Below are 13,960 nucleotides of genomic sequence, written 5' to 3' on the forward strand. Positions count from 1 at the left end.
GATTTTAGGTAAGGAGATTGATTTTCACAAGAAGGCTTAGCGTATGAACCTGTTCCTTTTTGACTATATAACACTTTCCACCTTCCAAAAATAAAACTTTTCAATTAGTATCTAGTCTGTAAGACAGGATGGCTTCGTGTGTTCTCTTTGAGCAGCCATGAGCAGTTAATGAAAAGACAAGTTCCGTGGTCAGTCGCGGTCAAAAGCAGTAATATAAAGAATTTTTAGAAAAGAGGTAGAGAACAAAATAGAGACCACTACACTGCTGTGCAAGTCTGTTGTGTATCTGCACTGTTAATACAATCCATAGTTACAGTTCTCTAATCGTAAAGATAATATAGTAGGGGAAGGGTGATGAGAGATTTCATGAGAGGAGTGATTAAGCAGCCTAAGACTCTTCATCTTGAAAATGAATTACTGGGGATAAGATAAGGAGCTGGAATATAATACAGCACTACAAAACAAGATCATGAGTAAAATGAATGGACATGGCTATACGCTGTCTGGTACGATTTCATTTGATGTGCTCTAGGACTTCATTGTTGGGAATCTGTTCTATAAAAACATAAAAGGAAATGACCTTGTCACAGAACTTAAATTTAGTCTGTGGGACTCACTGCTTTAGGATTTTGTGAGTGAAGGGTTTGAATCTGCTTAAAGGGCGAATGAGGAAATCCAGGGAAGGAAGATCTGTCAGAGATGAATGAAAAGGTATGCCCTCTGGCTTAGGAAGTTCCTGAGTTGCAAACTTATGGGAGCTAGAGCATATTTTAGAGACGTGGTGGCTTGTGCTTGTGATGTCTGTGTGTAGGAGTTCCTAAGGTGTTTGCTGTGGGCTGTTGTCAGAATATAGGAGCAGCTGGGTGCGTTGCAGTCTTGGTGACTCAGGACTCGGATTTGCAGAAGACCTTGATAGTATGATGCCTTGTGGAATAGCCTTGGCAGATTTTCAAATATATCTCGACTTCAATGAATGCCAGACAATTCAGTGAGAGAATTTTTATTATGATGTATAGCTTCCTTCTTTGTGTGAATCTGTAATTCAGATTCCTGAAGCCCCACGAAGCGTTTTCCTCAAATAGTGACAATGTGGCATTCCTGATTTTGTTACCGAAAGCTTTAGGTGGTCACAGCCTCTTGTCTTTTCAGACTGGATAGACAATCGAAAGCTTAAAAAAATATACAAATCCAGTTTGAAAATGTGCAACAACAACAAAAAAAAGTGGATAGTAAAATGTGTGTTTTGCAGTGTTTGTTCCCACAGTCAGAGTACCTGGACAAGCTGTTAGGTTTTTTCTAGTGCACGTCCCATGTGCCTCAGCCCTGACCTGAAGGAAAGTTCAGGCTCCAGGTCAAACGGAGCTGAAGACACATGCATAAATCAATGACTTGTTTTAGTGCCACGTTAAGACAACATGAGTGGCTGGCTTTTCTGACCCCTCCTCCCTCTCATTTAATGTGCTTCTTTGGCTCTTCTTTAAAGAGGGCTCTGCAGAGTAATTTCAGCTCTTATCAGCTTGCTGACAGCTATATGAGCCTCTCTGCTGGCTCCAGGCAAGGAGTGCAGGCGTGTGAAACTTCCCATTCCTCAAGCGAAACGGTCCTGGATGGAGTTAAGGCAAATGGATGGTGGGTGGTGCGGCTCACCTAAAGGAGGTGGGATTTAGTTCTTGTTAATCAATTAAGCAGAGCTTCATTTCAGTGTCTGGACGCTGGATGCTCTTTGGGTATAGTTAGATTTTACAACTCCTTTTCAGTGAGAATACTCAACTTCCAGTCTTCCCCTGACAGGGGACAGCTTCTGTCTCGGGGTGCTTTGGACTCATCATTATCAAATTTAAACGAACTTTCATCTGTCTACCATTTGTAGCATTTTAAGGAGTGCGATCGGAGAGGCTAACCCTGCTTTAATCCTCCCAGAGTGCTTCAATGGAGCTCCGGGTCCCCCATAAATGTCAGGCCTGGACAATTTGCCATCTTATCAGATGCACTGAAGTTAGCTGCAGCTCTCTCACCCTTCCCCCAGAGGAAAGATTTGTTGCTGCAAACAGCAGAGGAAAGAGAAAACTTTTTCCTGGCTTATTGCCAGGGTCACCAGGGGAGTTGTAGAATCCTTGGCATTTGTATATGAGGCTTTCATTGCTCCCCCTCTCCTCCTCTTTGTTGTGGCGAGTATTCTTATCCTAGATTTTTTTTTTTTCCTATTGTCTCTCCAGCCAATGCTTTCCTGACTGAAGAAGGCTGTTTTTATGTTTGCTGCATTATAGGGTGGTCTTCATGGCATCTCTGAGCAAGGGCTCACAAAACTGAGAGCAATCAGCACCCCATTGAGTCATTTTTTGGGGGATGCAGTTGTGCTGCCTTAATATTCAGGTTTGCAGCTTCTGAACCTGAAAAGGTTAAACTTGAACTGTAGGAGGGAGATTGTGTTATTTTAAGACTTTTTAAAATCAATCTGTATGTTGTTGTAAAGTGAACTTCTGGTGCTTATCCCTTGCAGATTGCTATACACAGCTTGAATATGCTACAGATAAACCCACATGATCCAAAAATTGGAAAAGCATGAACTTCTTTTAAAAGAATACTTGAGAATCTTCATGTCATGCCCGTGAAGCAGCTAGCTGCAGATAAATGGATGATCAAACCTCTCTCCTGGTGTTCCACGAATTCTCCATTGCTCTCTGTTCTCCTACTGCTGCTGCTTAGTCTGTAAACATCAAATTTATTTGTCAAATTTACTTGTTTCACTTACCCCTTCCTTCATTATTGGAACTGTTATAACATTAGCAGTTATCCATAAGCACACTGCATTGCTGCAGGAATTGCATTTGAGTGTGTTGTAGTAAATACAGCTTTGTCTTGGATCCATTTTTCCGATGAGTGGATAGAGATATAACTTCTCCAAGGTCAAATCACAGTATTAATAATGGAGTTTAAAAGTCCTGGATCCTGTTTTAATAACTAAATCAAACGTATCTTGCAACATGGTAGGGATGTTTGGCTTTAAGTTACAAAGGCTTTGCGTGTTCAGTAGAAACAGCCTGATGCTGGATAATCTTTGGATGCCTTTCCTTTAGTCTTCCTAAGTTGTGCAGAGATATCTAACAATTTCTTAGATTCTTGTGTGTAGGAAAACTCTATTTTTGTTAGAACTGAACATGCGGGCTGTGCTAGGAATATGCTCTAATGCCCTTTGGCTCACAAGCAGTGTAGCTTGTGTTTTTGGGTTAGTTTCTTCCCCTTGTTCGATTATTGTTAAACTTAAGGAATAGTTTCCTGCAACTGGACTCAGCAGGGTAATGCATTCTTGTCCCGCAGGGCCCACAGAATATTTGGTCTCTGTGTCTTCCTCACACAGCATGGTCTACCATAAAGTGCTTCCCAACACTGTAGCAAACAAAAGCAAAAAAAATCAATGGTCCCTGTTGAGTTATGGGGAAAAACTCTTTCCCAATCCTGAATTTGGTGATTATTCATGCCTGAGCATGAATGTAACAGCCATTAACCAACTGTCTGGGGCACTTCAGTAAACTAGCAGCACCAAACCCAGGCTTTGCATTCTTCCTTTCACCACTTGTTTGTTTCTAGTCTGTTGTTACCCGTGTTTAGTAATCAGTGCTTCAGGGAATCCACTGGGAATCGAGCTGCCTCTACTGTAGAGGCCATGTTACATGTGTATCAAGGGGAGAGGAAAAACAACTCCTTCCTGACATTCTTAATTGTTCAGGTGAAGCAAAAGATCAAACCAGAATAAATATGCAAACACAGGTCAGTGCTGTACTTTTTTTTTTTTTTTTTTTTTTTTTGAGATAGCAGCGACTTCTCTGAGAAGACTTTTCTTTGATTACTTCCATTTTTGCAAAACCTGGCTTCATGCAGTAAAGAACACTCCTGTATAGCACACTATTTCGGATGTATTTCAAGAAGAAATAAGACATCAAGTAGAGTTATTTATAAATCATTTTGTCCATGTAAAATTATTTTCAATGCTGTTCCTTTGTAGTGTGACCATCTCACAATGTGAACACAACCGGCAATTATTAATGACCTTACCTATTTAATCAGACAGTCACACAGCCATACACAGCTCAAGTAATGAGGGATGAGATGCGTTTCCATAACATGAGCTAATGTCACTTGTTTTTGAGATGTGGAGGAAAAAAAAGCAGCACCATGTTCTAAACCAAATTTGTACTGTAGATACGGAGGAGAAAACCACGGCTGCCAGTCCTTCAGCTTTTATCTTCACAGGTATTGAAGTAATGCCTGTGGATAAAAATTGTCCAATGTTGAGCACTGCATATGGGTGGAGTATGTGTATGTTTATGCTTATTTAAAATAGAACTATATAGCTTACAGGAAGCACGAAAACATTTCTTCATCAAAAGGACAAGTTTGTCCTGGTACAGAGCTTAAGCTCCGAAATGAGGTATGTGCTGATTTTTGAATGCTATAATATGGTGGTAACCCTACCTAGATTTTTTTTTTCTTGCTTCAAAAAGCTGTCCTTTCATGTGTGTGATTGGCATTGGGCTTGCTTTGTGTTTAACTTCTCTAATCAAGGGAATTTAAGCTTCTATTCTCCCAGCATTAGTACAGCAGTCATGGGAAATCTCAAACAAGACAGATCTTGTTGCAGCAGTTGACACAAATAAAAGCAGTTGTGCTTTTATTTATTTATTTTTGATGCTGGATGCTGATTAAAAGTTTCCAAGCATCCTTTAGCCATGTTATAAAGCCAACCAGCAGAGAGCAGGGCAGCTGCTGAGGAGGGGAGATGCTAGTGGACAGAGGACAAGATCGCAGTGGGAAGCATCAGTGTGTGTAACTCAGAAAGCTGGGAAAGGTGTAAACAGATCTTCAATTTATCTGTAGAGTGGGCTCTCCAAACACTGTTTTATTGGCCAGTGGCTCCTGCTTTACTAACCTCTAACCTCTGCAATACTCAGAGGTGCTGCCCACCAGCCAGCCTTGTCTTTGAACCCCCCTTGGCTCCTGCCACCTCAAAGGCTCGCAGTCAGATTCCTGTGTTTTGCTTGGGACCTCACCCCTCAGCAGGATGCCTGCAGCAGGGAAAACTGATCTACCCTGAGAACATAGACATATTTGAAGGCAATACCCTTGGGACTAGAAACCTATTGCTTTCAGTTTCAGGAGCTGTCCATCATTTGTCAAGAAATGTGGCTAAAACCTGCCCCCAGCCCCCAGCTCGTGGTCATGTTGTAGTTGAACATCCTCCACCATTGCACACACATATTTGTTTTCCATTCTTTTCTGGACCACTGTTGAATCAATGATAGCATAACCCCAGCTTATCGTTGGTTTGGTTTCATGCAGTTAATGGGGATTGTGCAAAGGCCAAACTATTGCAAAAAGGATGATGCGCACCCAAGTCGTTGTGACTGCTCCTCAGGTTGGGTCCGCCTGCTCCTTCACAGTCATAGCCTGATGAAATTGGAGTGATCAGGAACAAACTCCTTGAAACAAGGGGAAAGAACAGGCTATTTATTTTTGTCTTTGTCATTATCAATGATGGTTATGAAGATATGGCTGTCTGGAAGCCAGATGAGAATTTGTGTTACTCTCAGCTGTGTTTTTTCTGTGGTGCCAACATATGGATTTGCCTGCAAATAGCAGGACAGAGCTGAATGTTCTGTGGGAGCAAAGGGAATGCAGGAAATAGTGGCCATTTCTGCATGACAGTTTCGAAGCTCTATGTGCTCTGTGAAACTACACTTGTTTCATTCTGCTTCTTTCTTTACTGACTGTCTTTGTGCTTTGCAGCAGTATTCACAGCTGAGAAGGGGCAGGTTCTGTGCTGCTCCTAGCGTTGGTATCTATTTGTTGGCTCTTTAACCGAGATATATTTTGGCAATGGATTTGGAGGGTGCCAGCACACTAAGTCAGGCTTCCTGACTGATGCAGCATTGCATTCTGCAGCAGAGTTGTCATGTTGACGTACTCCTTAACCAAAGAAGCAAGTTTGAGCTCCAGAAATCTGCTGGAAATCACCAGTGTTTAGTGGTGTATCTGTTCAGGTCTTGTGTTCTTGCTATCTTAAAAACAGAGTAACTATTTCTAGGATCAAAAGTAGTGCAAATCTGTTCTAGGAGGTCAGGATAATGTAGGATTTCAAAACAATATAAAATGTTACCATGTCATTCTAATAAAAATAGCTACTTTGTGTATTTGAGCAGGATATTAAGCAGTGCAGGTTATTGTTTGTAACAAGATGACAACCTTAAAAAAATACTCAAGCTACAAATTATCTGAGAGTATGGAAGAAAGACTTAAATTTTTAACTTAATATCTGTTCTTGAACTAACATTTTCCTTTACCCTGAGCTCTCATATGAGTCAGCATTTGTCAGGCAGTGTACAGCAATAAAACCGAGAGCCAGCAGAAGTGAGTTACTCCCAAGTGGCTGGTATCTGAAGGGTAAGACTAGCATTTTGAACTCTGACCTCTGTTCCTTTTATGAATTGGCAGCTTCAAAAGAAAAAGAGCAAAAAAATGGATAGTGGAAAGGCTTATTTTCTGCTCTTTGTTTTGTATCTGAGGTAGGCAAATATGCTTGTTTTATGACTGAAATTACTATAGCGGACTATATTAACATTCACCTTCTGTTTTACTTCTTGAAGAACTATTTTTTGGAGATTGCATTATGATAGATAAACAGCACCACAAAATGTCCATCTAGAATCTGTTTTGTAAAGCGTAGGACTGTAATAATCTAAATACTTTGCTTGCTCAGCCTGGAGAAATGTCTTCTAGTAAAGAAATATTTCTCCATATGCCAGTCATATAGATTCTTTGAGTTAAAGCCCCCAAAATTTTTAATTGACCTATTTACTTGGGAATCAAGTGTTCAAGACAGAAGACTAGAAAGTTCCCTTCATGGAATATTTTTCTTCTTGATCTAAACATTACAGAAAGTATTCCTTTCCTTTCACTTTCAGACTTGTCTAGAGAGCTTACCTCTAGTTTTATAACAGAGTAGTTATACTGGCACCCCAAAAGAGAGCAGGCTTTTCAGAGTGTGACTATTTTTTTTCCCCATAGCCTGAGACATATATATTATGTTTGACAAGTGTGTTCTATGTTTTTGGTTTTGCTCATTTGAAATCTTTGTGCCCTTCTGGAAAAATGAGAGCCCTCAGGGCTTTGAGGGGAATATCCTGGCCCAAAGCTGGTCACTTACTCTGTCCTCCTCTGATGCTCCCTTACTAAGAGGAGCACAGATTGTTCAGGAGGTATTTGAAATCACCATCGCTCTCACTTTCTCTCTGAAGGACCCCATTTTTTCCTCACTGATCAGTAAGAAAAGAGGGAGCCAGCCAACCTTAGATAGGTTGAATTTGATTGTGTGGTATTGCTCCCAAGGGTCCGAAATCAAACAAGCACTTTTTTAAAAAATCCAAATTTTTATCACTTTATAGAAACAAACTGCCATCTTGTTCTTAATTGTATAAAGTCTTCTGAGGGTTTTTCATAAGCCTGCTAAGGAAGCAAAGATGGCGCTGTTTTTAGCTGACCCGGCTGGTATCAGTTTTGCTGACGAACTGCATGCTAAAAGTGATGGATATGATCAGCAAGAAGGTTGTTGGGGTAGGGAACCAGCTGCAGACACGTTACATTGCTCCAGAAGGAGGAGTCAAATTATACATTTTTGGCAGAAAAATGTGTGAATTTGGTGTTTTTGGGTTTTCCATCTAAACTGAAGATTTGTTTTGGAAAATGATGTATAAAGTGTTTGTTCTTCCAAAAGATGAACGTATGTTCCCTCTTCAGTCCCATTTTACCTTAAGGGGATAGACTGGAGGGGATGAGAGCTCAATTTTGCTATCTGATTATTATATTTCATCAGTTATCCTCGTATGTATCTTTAGCGTGGAGTAAATACATGATAATTCAGTTTATCTTGAACCTCAGTAGCCTGCCTAATCTTACTGCGCAACAGAAAGGTTATAGGGTGAATGTGGCTGACTATAATAGCTTACTTAATGGACAATAACTTGTTAAATCTCAGTAACTAGGAAAGCATTTGATTATACTGCAGTATCATGTGTAACTTGGGAGCCTGAAGGTCTTTGTGGATGACCTTCCACGACTAGAGCTGGTATGTATACACAGCAGAGCTAGGTCGTGCTCTTCTCCTCAGCCAGACTTCCCTAACTCGATTGATCAGGGAGTAAGAAATCAGAAACACTGAGAGCCATTGAAAAGGGAAAACACTGAAGTAGTCACCTCAGCCAGTGCGAAAATGGTTACGTTTCGAGGCCTCATAAATCTTTTCAAGGCATTTTGGAAACACTGAAGTCCTGCCGTGGGGCAAGATCTTACAGCATCATGTCGCCTGACCCAGAAGCCTGAGAGAAATGATGGTTTATGGACAATTAACTTTTACTGCTCTTCTGCGAATCTTGTCTTTTCCCTTTTGCTAACTTGACAAACTCCCACCAAATTGTAGGGTGGTGAAAGGACAGGAGACTAGAAAGTTCCCTTCATGGAATATTTTTCCTCTTAATCTAAACGTTACAGAAAGCATTCCTTTCCTTGCCTCATGCCTAGTGTTTTTCTTTTTGCAAACTAATCACAAGATTTACATTGATCTGTCTTGAGCTCTGTGCTGGAGCACCATTAGCGGCATTAACACTAGAACCTATAAACATTATATGAATGGACTCTGTAACCTGATGCTATGCTGGCTTATAAAGAGATGCTAGGCCCCCGAGTGTATTTATTTCTAAGGAAAATAACACCTTACCTAAATAAATGTTACTTTTTGTGAGTAGGCTACCCTTCTGCTGCGTACTGTTGCCTGTTACAGCTATGAAAATAGCTGCAAATGCTTCTGTCCCATGCTCTTGCCAGGTAAGCCATACACCCAGAACAAAATCCAGTAGGTGAACATGTGTTCATCTGTGCTGTTTTGGCAGTTGTACAAACTACACGTTTGATCTCTGGTTATAATTTAGATTGCCTGTGACCACAGCAATACTTGGGTGTACACACGTTTAGCATTCGCTACAAATCTGTGGTCCACATCGTGTGTGTTTCCTCAGAAAATTCCAAAGTCTAATCAAGCAGGCTTCTAGAGTACTAGAAATGAATTTCAGTTCAAGTTGAAAGGAATGGTATCCTGACCATATCTTAATCGTAGCCCTTGTATAATTAATGCTGTGTGGAAGACAAGATCTATAAATGTGGATCATTTATTTCAAGGTCCTCTAAGCCTTTCAGGTCAGCTCTAATTAGTATGTTGTAATTGCAATCTCTTACAACCATTACCTAGTATCTTAAAGCTACTCTTGAGCTACATAACCATTAGTCTCCTAAATTCACAGATAAGGGAAAGAGAAATGGATAGCTTGGAAAAAATTATACAAGAATACTAAAAGTTGGCATAAGAGTCAGGAATATATCTCGGGGCTGGTTTTCTTGTTTTTCTCTCCGGTATCCCTGTATGTGTTCATGGGATTTTTATTCCCCCTAGGTATTCGTTACATTCCAACATAAGCTTTTCAACCACACCAAGTAGAGCAGAAAATACATTTCAAATGGAATTGACACACATCTTCCCAATAGAAAACTTTCCCAAAATGTTTAGCAACTCACCATGCTGAGTAGCGGAGACTAGCAAACCATGTTAATCAGTTCTGCTTTATAAAAGCAAACAAGGTGGGGAGGAAGTAATGAGACCCTGAAACATCTGTTTGGAGACTTAGAATCCCCTTAGAAGGTTTTGAGTTCTGTCTTAAAGAAACACAACTCCAAAAAATTACAACCAACTGTGGGAACATTTTCTAGCTCCTTACAAAAAACTAATTATATAAATATTAGTCTATAAAAAGTAAATTCCCCCTGCCCTCCTCTACACTTCTGCTTCTGGTATAAAGGTGTAGTTTTGCCTGACGTTGCAAACGTTCTTTCAGCAAAGAGATGCTAGATCAGATCCATCCCAATTTTATTGAAGGAGGAAAGAGTTCATTGGTACCAAGCTAGTCAGTTACAATTATTACAATACAAATAATCTTAGAATTAGAACAGGTTAAGAAAGGGTCATTTAGCAAGAATGAAATACGTAGTCCCATGCTACTCAATTACTATTTAAAGTTATCTGTTAAAAGGCTACATAAAATAATTTATTTTTCCCAGTTACTGCTGCATATAGCAGTGATTTTCTCAAACTGATGTCCAATGTGACAATGAAATTTGGAGTCTGTGTTCTTACTCTTGTTCAGTTAGGACACCTGAATAGAGAAGTGGTTCATTTTGCTGCTCTGGTTACTTCTAATTCTTAATCTACTACTGTTTTTCTTTTCAAATCACTTGCTTCTGGATAATACATTTTTCTTAAGAAAAGGGACAAGGAAAAAAGAATATATCTTTTCTTAGAACATGGTGTTTATTTAGTGCCTTTTGGGTATTTTAAGAAGTCAGACAATATTTATTCTTACCTGTTCATGTAATTCTTCTGCTTTTACAGTTGGGCATAATATTTGTTTTGTACTGTGTTGTTGGTAATACTCTTTCAGACTGTTATCCAGCTGTTAAGTCCACCAGGGAGAGGGATATGGAGAGAGAAGTGATTCTGTTCTAGAGTGAAATTGCTTTACATTTTCTCTGGTTGACAGGCTTCAGAGAAGTGTAATATTTTGGACACACTCATCTGTCTCCTTAATAAAATATTGAACTGTACCAGTAAGTCTTATGTTATTGTTTTCTCACGATAAAAATAGTGCTCCAGAGAGCACTTCTGTTAGTTTTTTTAATTGGAACGTGATTTTTTTTCTTTCTTCTTCGATATTTAACAAAACTATTCTGAAGAACAAGTTTTACAGACTACCCACAGAGCAGGGTTTTGGGGCCAGTGTTTTGGCAATGGATTCTCAGTTCTGAATCCCACAGCTTATACTCAGAGTAACATACAGGGTAACAAATGCATGATTTTGTGCAAGTTTGCACATGAATTTGCATTTTCCCTTTTTCCCTGTTCCTTTCCTTTACATTGTGCTTTAGCTGAGGAACACTACAGCGCACAGTATCCAAGTAGGAATCACTCCATCTTCTATGAAAAAGCTGTTAACTGCATTTGGAGATACACTAGCAACTTAACATTACAGCTAAAGAAAAATTAGTTTTTGTTCGTCTGAAAGTCTGTATCTCCAAAAGCTCCAGTGTTCCTTCAGTAACTTAATATTCTAAATAACGTTAGTTATTATTCTCATAACACATAGCTAAAAGGGGTCATTCTGTAGATACTTTTTGCTGTTTAAAAACTACATAACAAAAATAAAATAATGTTTGTCCAAATTTGTGATGTTTTCTTCAGTTGTATTCTGGTGTGAGAGCTTCTAAGCTTAGGAAAAAAAGTTCTTCTGTTTTACCACCAAGATACAAACACATACTCTTACAGTTCATACTGAACCACGAGGAGATTTTAAATTAAATTACCTTCTGGACACTTCAGGTGCTGGAGTTCCCTCAAGAAAAAGCAGGTTGAATAAATTTACATTTTTTGGCCAAAACACTTGAACTATATTTATTGGCATAATATGTTTCCTTATGAGTTGGATGAAATCCTACAGGATCATTTGATGATTCTAGGTATTTTTAAAAAATGTTTTTATATCTAACAGGATATCAGATAACTCAGCATTTTCATTTCCAACTCCCTGTTTTTCTTCCAGCATTTCTGTCTTACATAGAAACCAGGGTGAGATTAAAACTTGCCATACAGGACCTGAGATTGACTTGTCTGTGAAGTTCAGTGTGCCTCTGTACAAGAAAATCACAGGCTTTGTTTCAGCATTGTTTTACACTACCCATGTTGCAAATTAGACCCGATGAATGCTTTTTAACTAATTCGTATATGCATGTATGTACTTTTATGTAAAAATCTTAATATTAACTTGTATAAATAACAGTGTTGAGGTTTTTCTTGACAGACTTGGAAGTTACTAGTTTGATAGAGTTTAGGAGTACTAAAATTCTCTAGTTGATCGGCTGTCTCTAACACTGATGTTAAAAAATGACTTAAGTTCCATGTTTTAGGCTGCATGCCCTCTAATGAAGCTTCCTAGCTGCACTGTGGATCCCTCTGCCTTGGAAAAACAGTACAATGGTAACTTCCGTTCTGTGGTCAAACTGCTTTTGACATTTTTGAAGAGCAAAAATAATGATAAAAGTATGGAAGGAACTGATTTCTTTAAGTATCTGCAAGGTTTTTCCATTCTACTTAGTCACTTGCAAACTAATGCTGCTGCTTCATTTTATGGGCTGTAAGTCATCTTTTTCTTGAGAGCGGGACGGAGTTTGAAGTCTTCTGGCTCTATGAAAATATTCTTGTTACAAAAAACATGCCTCCTGATTTAATTTCCACCTGACTTGTAGAGTGCATTGAACAGATTGTATAAGTCAAGACAAAACGGATTATTAAGCACTGCATCTGTTCAATGTGAAAGTGAATTTTGTTCTCTTTACAGGCAAGGTGGTTCTGGGAAGCATACTTTCGATCAATGAAAGCAATCGCTCTTGCTACTCTTCAGATTATCAATGATAGAATTTACCCATATGCTGCCATTTCTTACGAAGATTGGAATGATCCCCCAGCTGTGGTAAGTAAATTCATTTGATTCACTCATAAAACAAATTGCTTTTTTTTTTCCTCGTATAAAAGGTATGTGGTATGAAACTTGGTAATAATTCTGTGTGTTTGTGTGTGTGTTTGTGCATGCATTGTGTTGGTAACTTGCGCAGATGAAGTTAATATATTTTATGACAGCTGGCAAAATACCTAGCAGTTCATTTTATGTCCTGGCTGTGAAATGCAAACTTCTAACTTCTGCTATTGCACGCTCCAAATTGCTTGCTTATTTATATATTTATTTATTTTTCATGCGTGCATCCACACATTTATTTCTGTTGAATTTAGTATGAGTTTAGTGCTCTTAAAAATTAATTACTGCAATGGAAATGGTGGAAATACTGAAGATGTTAATCTGCAAGGGTCTTTAATGTAATTCTGCTGAAATAGCTAATCAGTCCTATGCCTGCAATTTCCTCCATGTTACTTCTACGTAATTTCTCTACTGCAGAAACTGATGATCAGAGTTTTGCTGGGTTGTTTTTTCTTTCCCTTAAAGAAATGTTTCACCAGTTAAACCTGCCTCTGTTAAGAAAAAAAAATGCTGGAGAATTAATTAACCTTCTGCACCAGGCAGCTGGTTCTGATTTTTTTACTATATAAAAGCCTGCAGATGATTTTCACTCATAATCAGTTAATTTTCTCTGTGTCAAAATATAAAAAATAGTTTTGTTTTACTAATAAAAGCAAACTTGTTAACTGTCTCACTTTATGATGGGTTAGAGAGAGTCTCTCTGGAAGCTGGGCAGGAGTGCTCGGGAGGAGCGTGCTTGACTTTGAACTCCTCAGACTGACAGAGTGTGAACAGTTGCTACAAGGGGTGAGAAGCTCATGGCTGTGTTTCAGAGGACAAATTTCTGTTGTTTAACCAAAGGCATTGGTCTACTGTTGTCATTGTCTAGAGAGGAAGTGTAACACATGTATTTAAGGAACAAAGCAGGCTGCAGAAGTATGTATTCTACAATTAGGGGGTCAGGGCATCTTAACACCTTTAGATTATGCTAGCAAATTAAGCATCTTGAGCATCTGGAAGCACCTAGTAAAATGAAGAAAATGTCCTTAAAGGGGCTCTAAAGGGAATTAAAAAAACACCATTTATGGTTCTCTCGTGTAATGGAAACTCATCAGTTTCTGGGGAAGCAATTCTTACTGTGAGCAACAAGCAGGCGTCTCTTTTTTTTTTTTTTTAATATATATTCTTGGAAAAAAATATTTATACTAGTTTTTCAACCTAGAGGTTTTCAGGCAGGTTTATTGCCACTGACTGAGCAACATGTCAAACAGAGCACTGAAGCTGTGCTGGAACACATA

At 38.9% G+C, this 13,960-nt stretch overlaps 1 protein-coding gene across 1 annotated transcript in view; it reads left to right on the forward strand.

The window, feature by feature from the left end:
• Positions 1–13,960, forward strand: part of EXT2 (exostosin glycosyltransferase 2) — a 69,438-nt gene that overhangs the window by 18,494 nt on the left and 36,984 nt on the right. Inside the window, exon 8 of the mRNA XM_082761332.1 lies at positions 12,489–12,620. Coding sequence (XP_082617458.1) covers positions 12,489–12,620 — 132 coding nt within the window. The remainder of the gene's footprint in view (positions 1–12,488; positions 12,621–13,960) is intronic.

The sequence above is a fragment of the Aythya marila genome (assembly GCF_965140915.1).
Source record: "Aythya marila genome assembly, chromosome: 5".
Taxonomy (NCBI): domain Eukaryota; kingdom Metazoa; phylum Chordata; class Aves; order Anseriformes; family Anatidae; genus Aythya; species Aythya marila.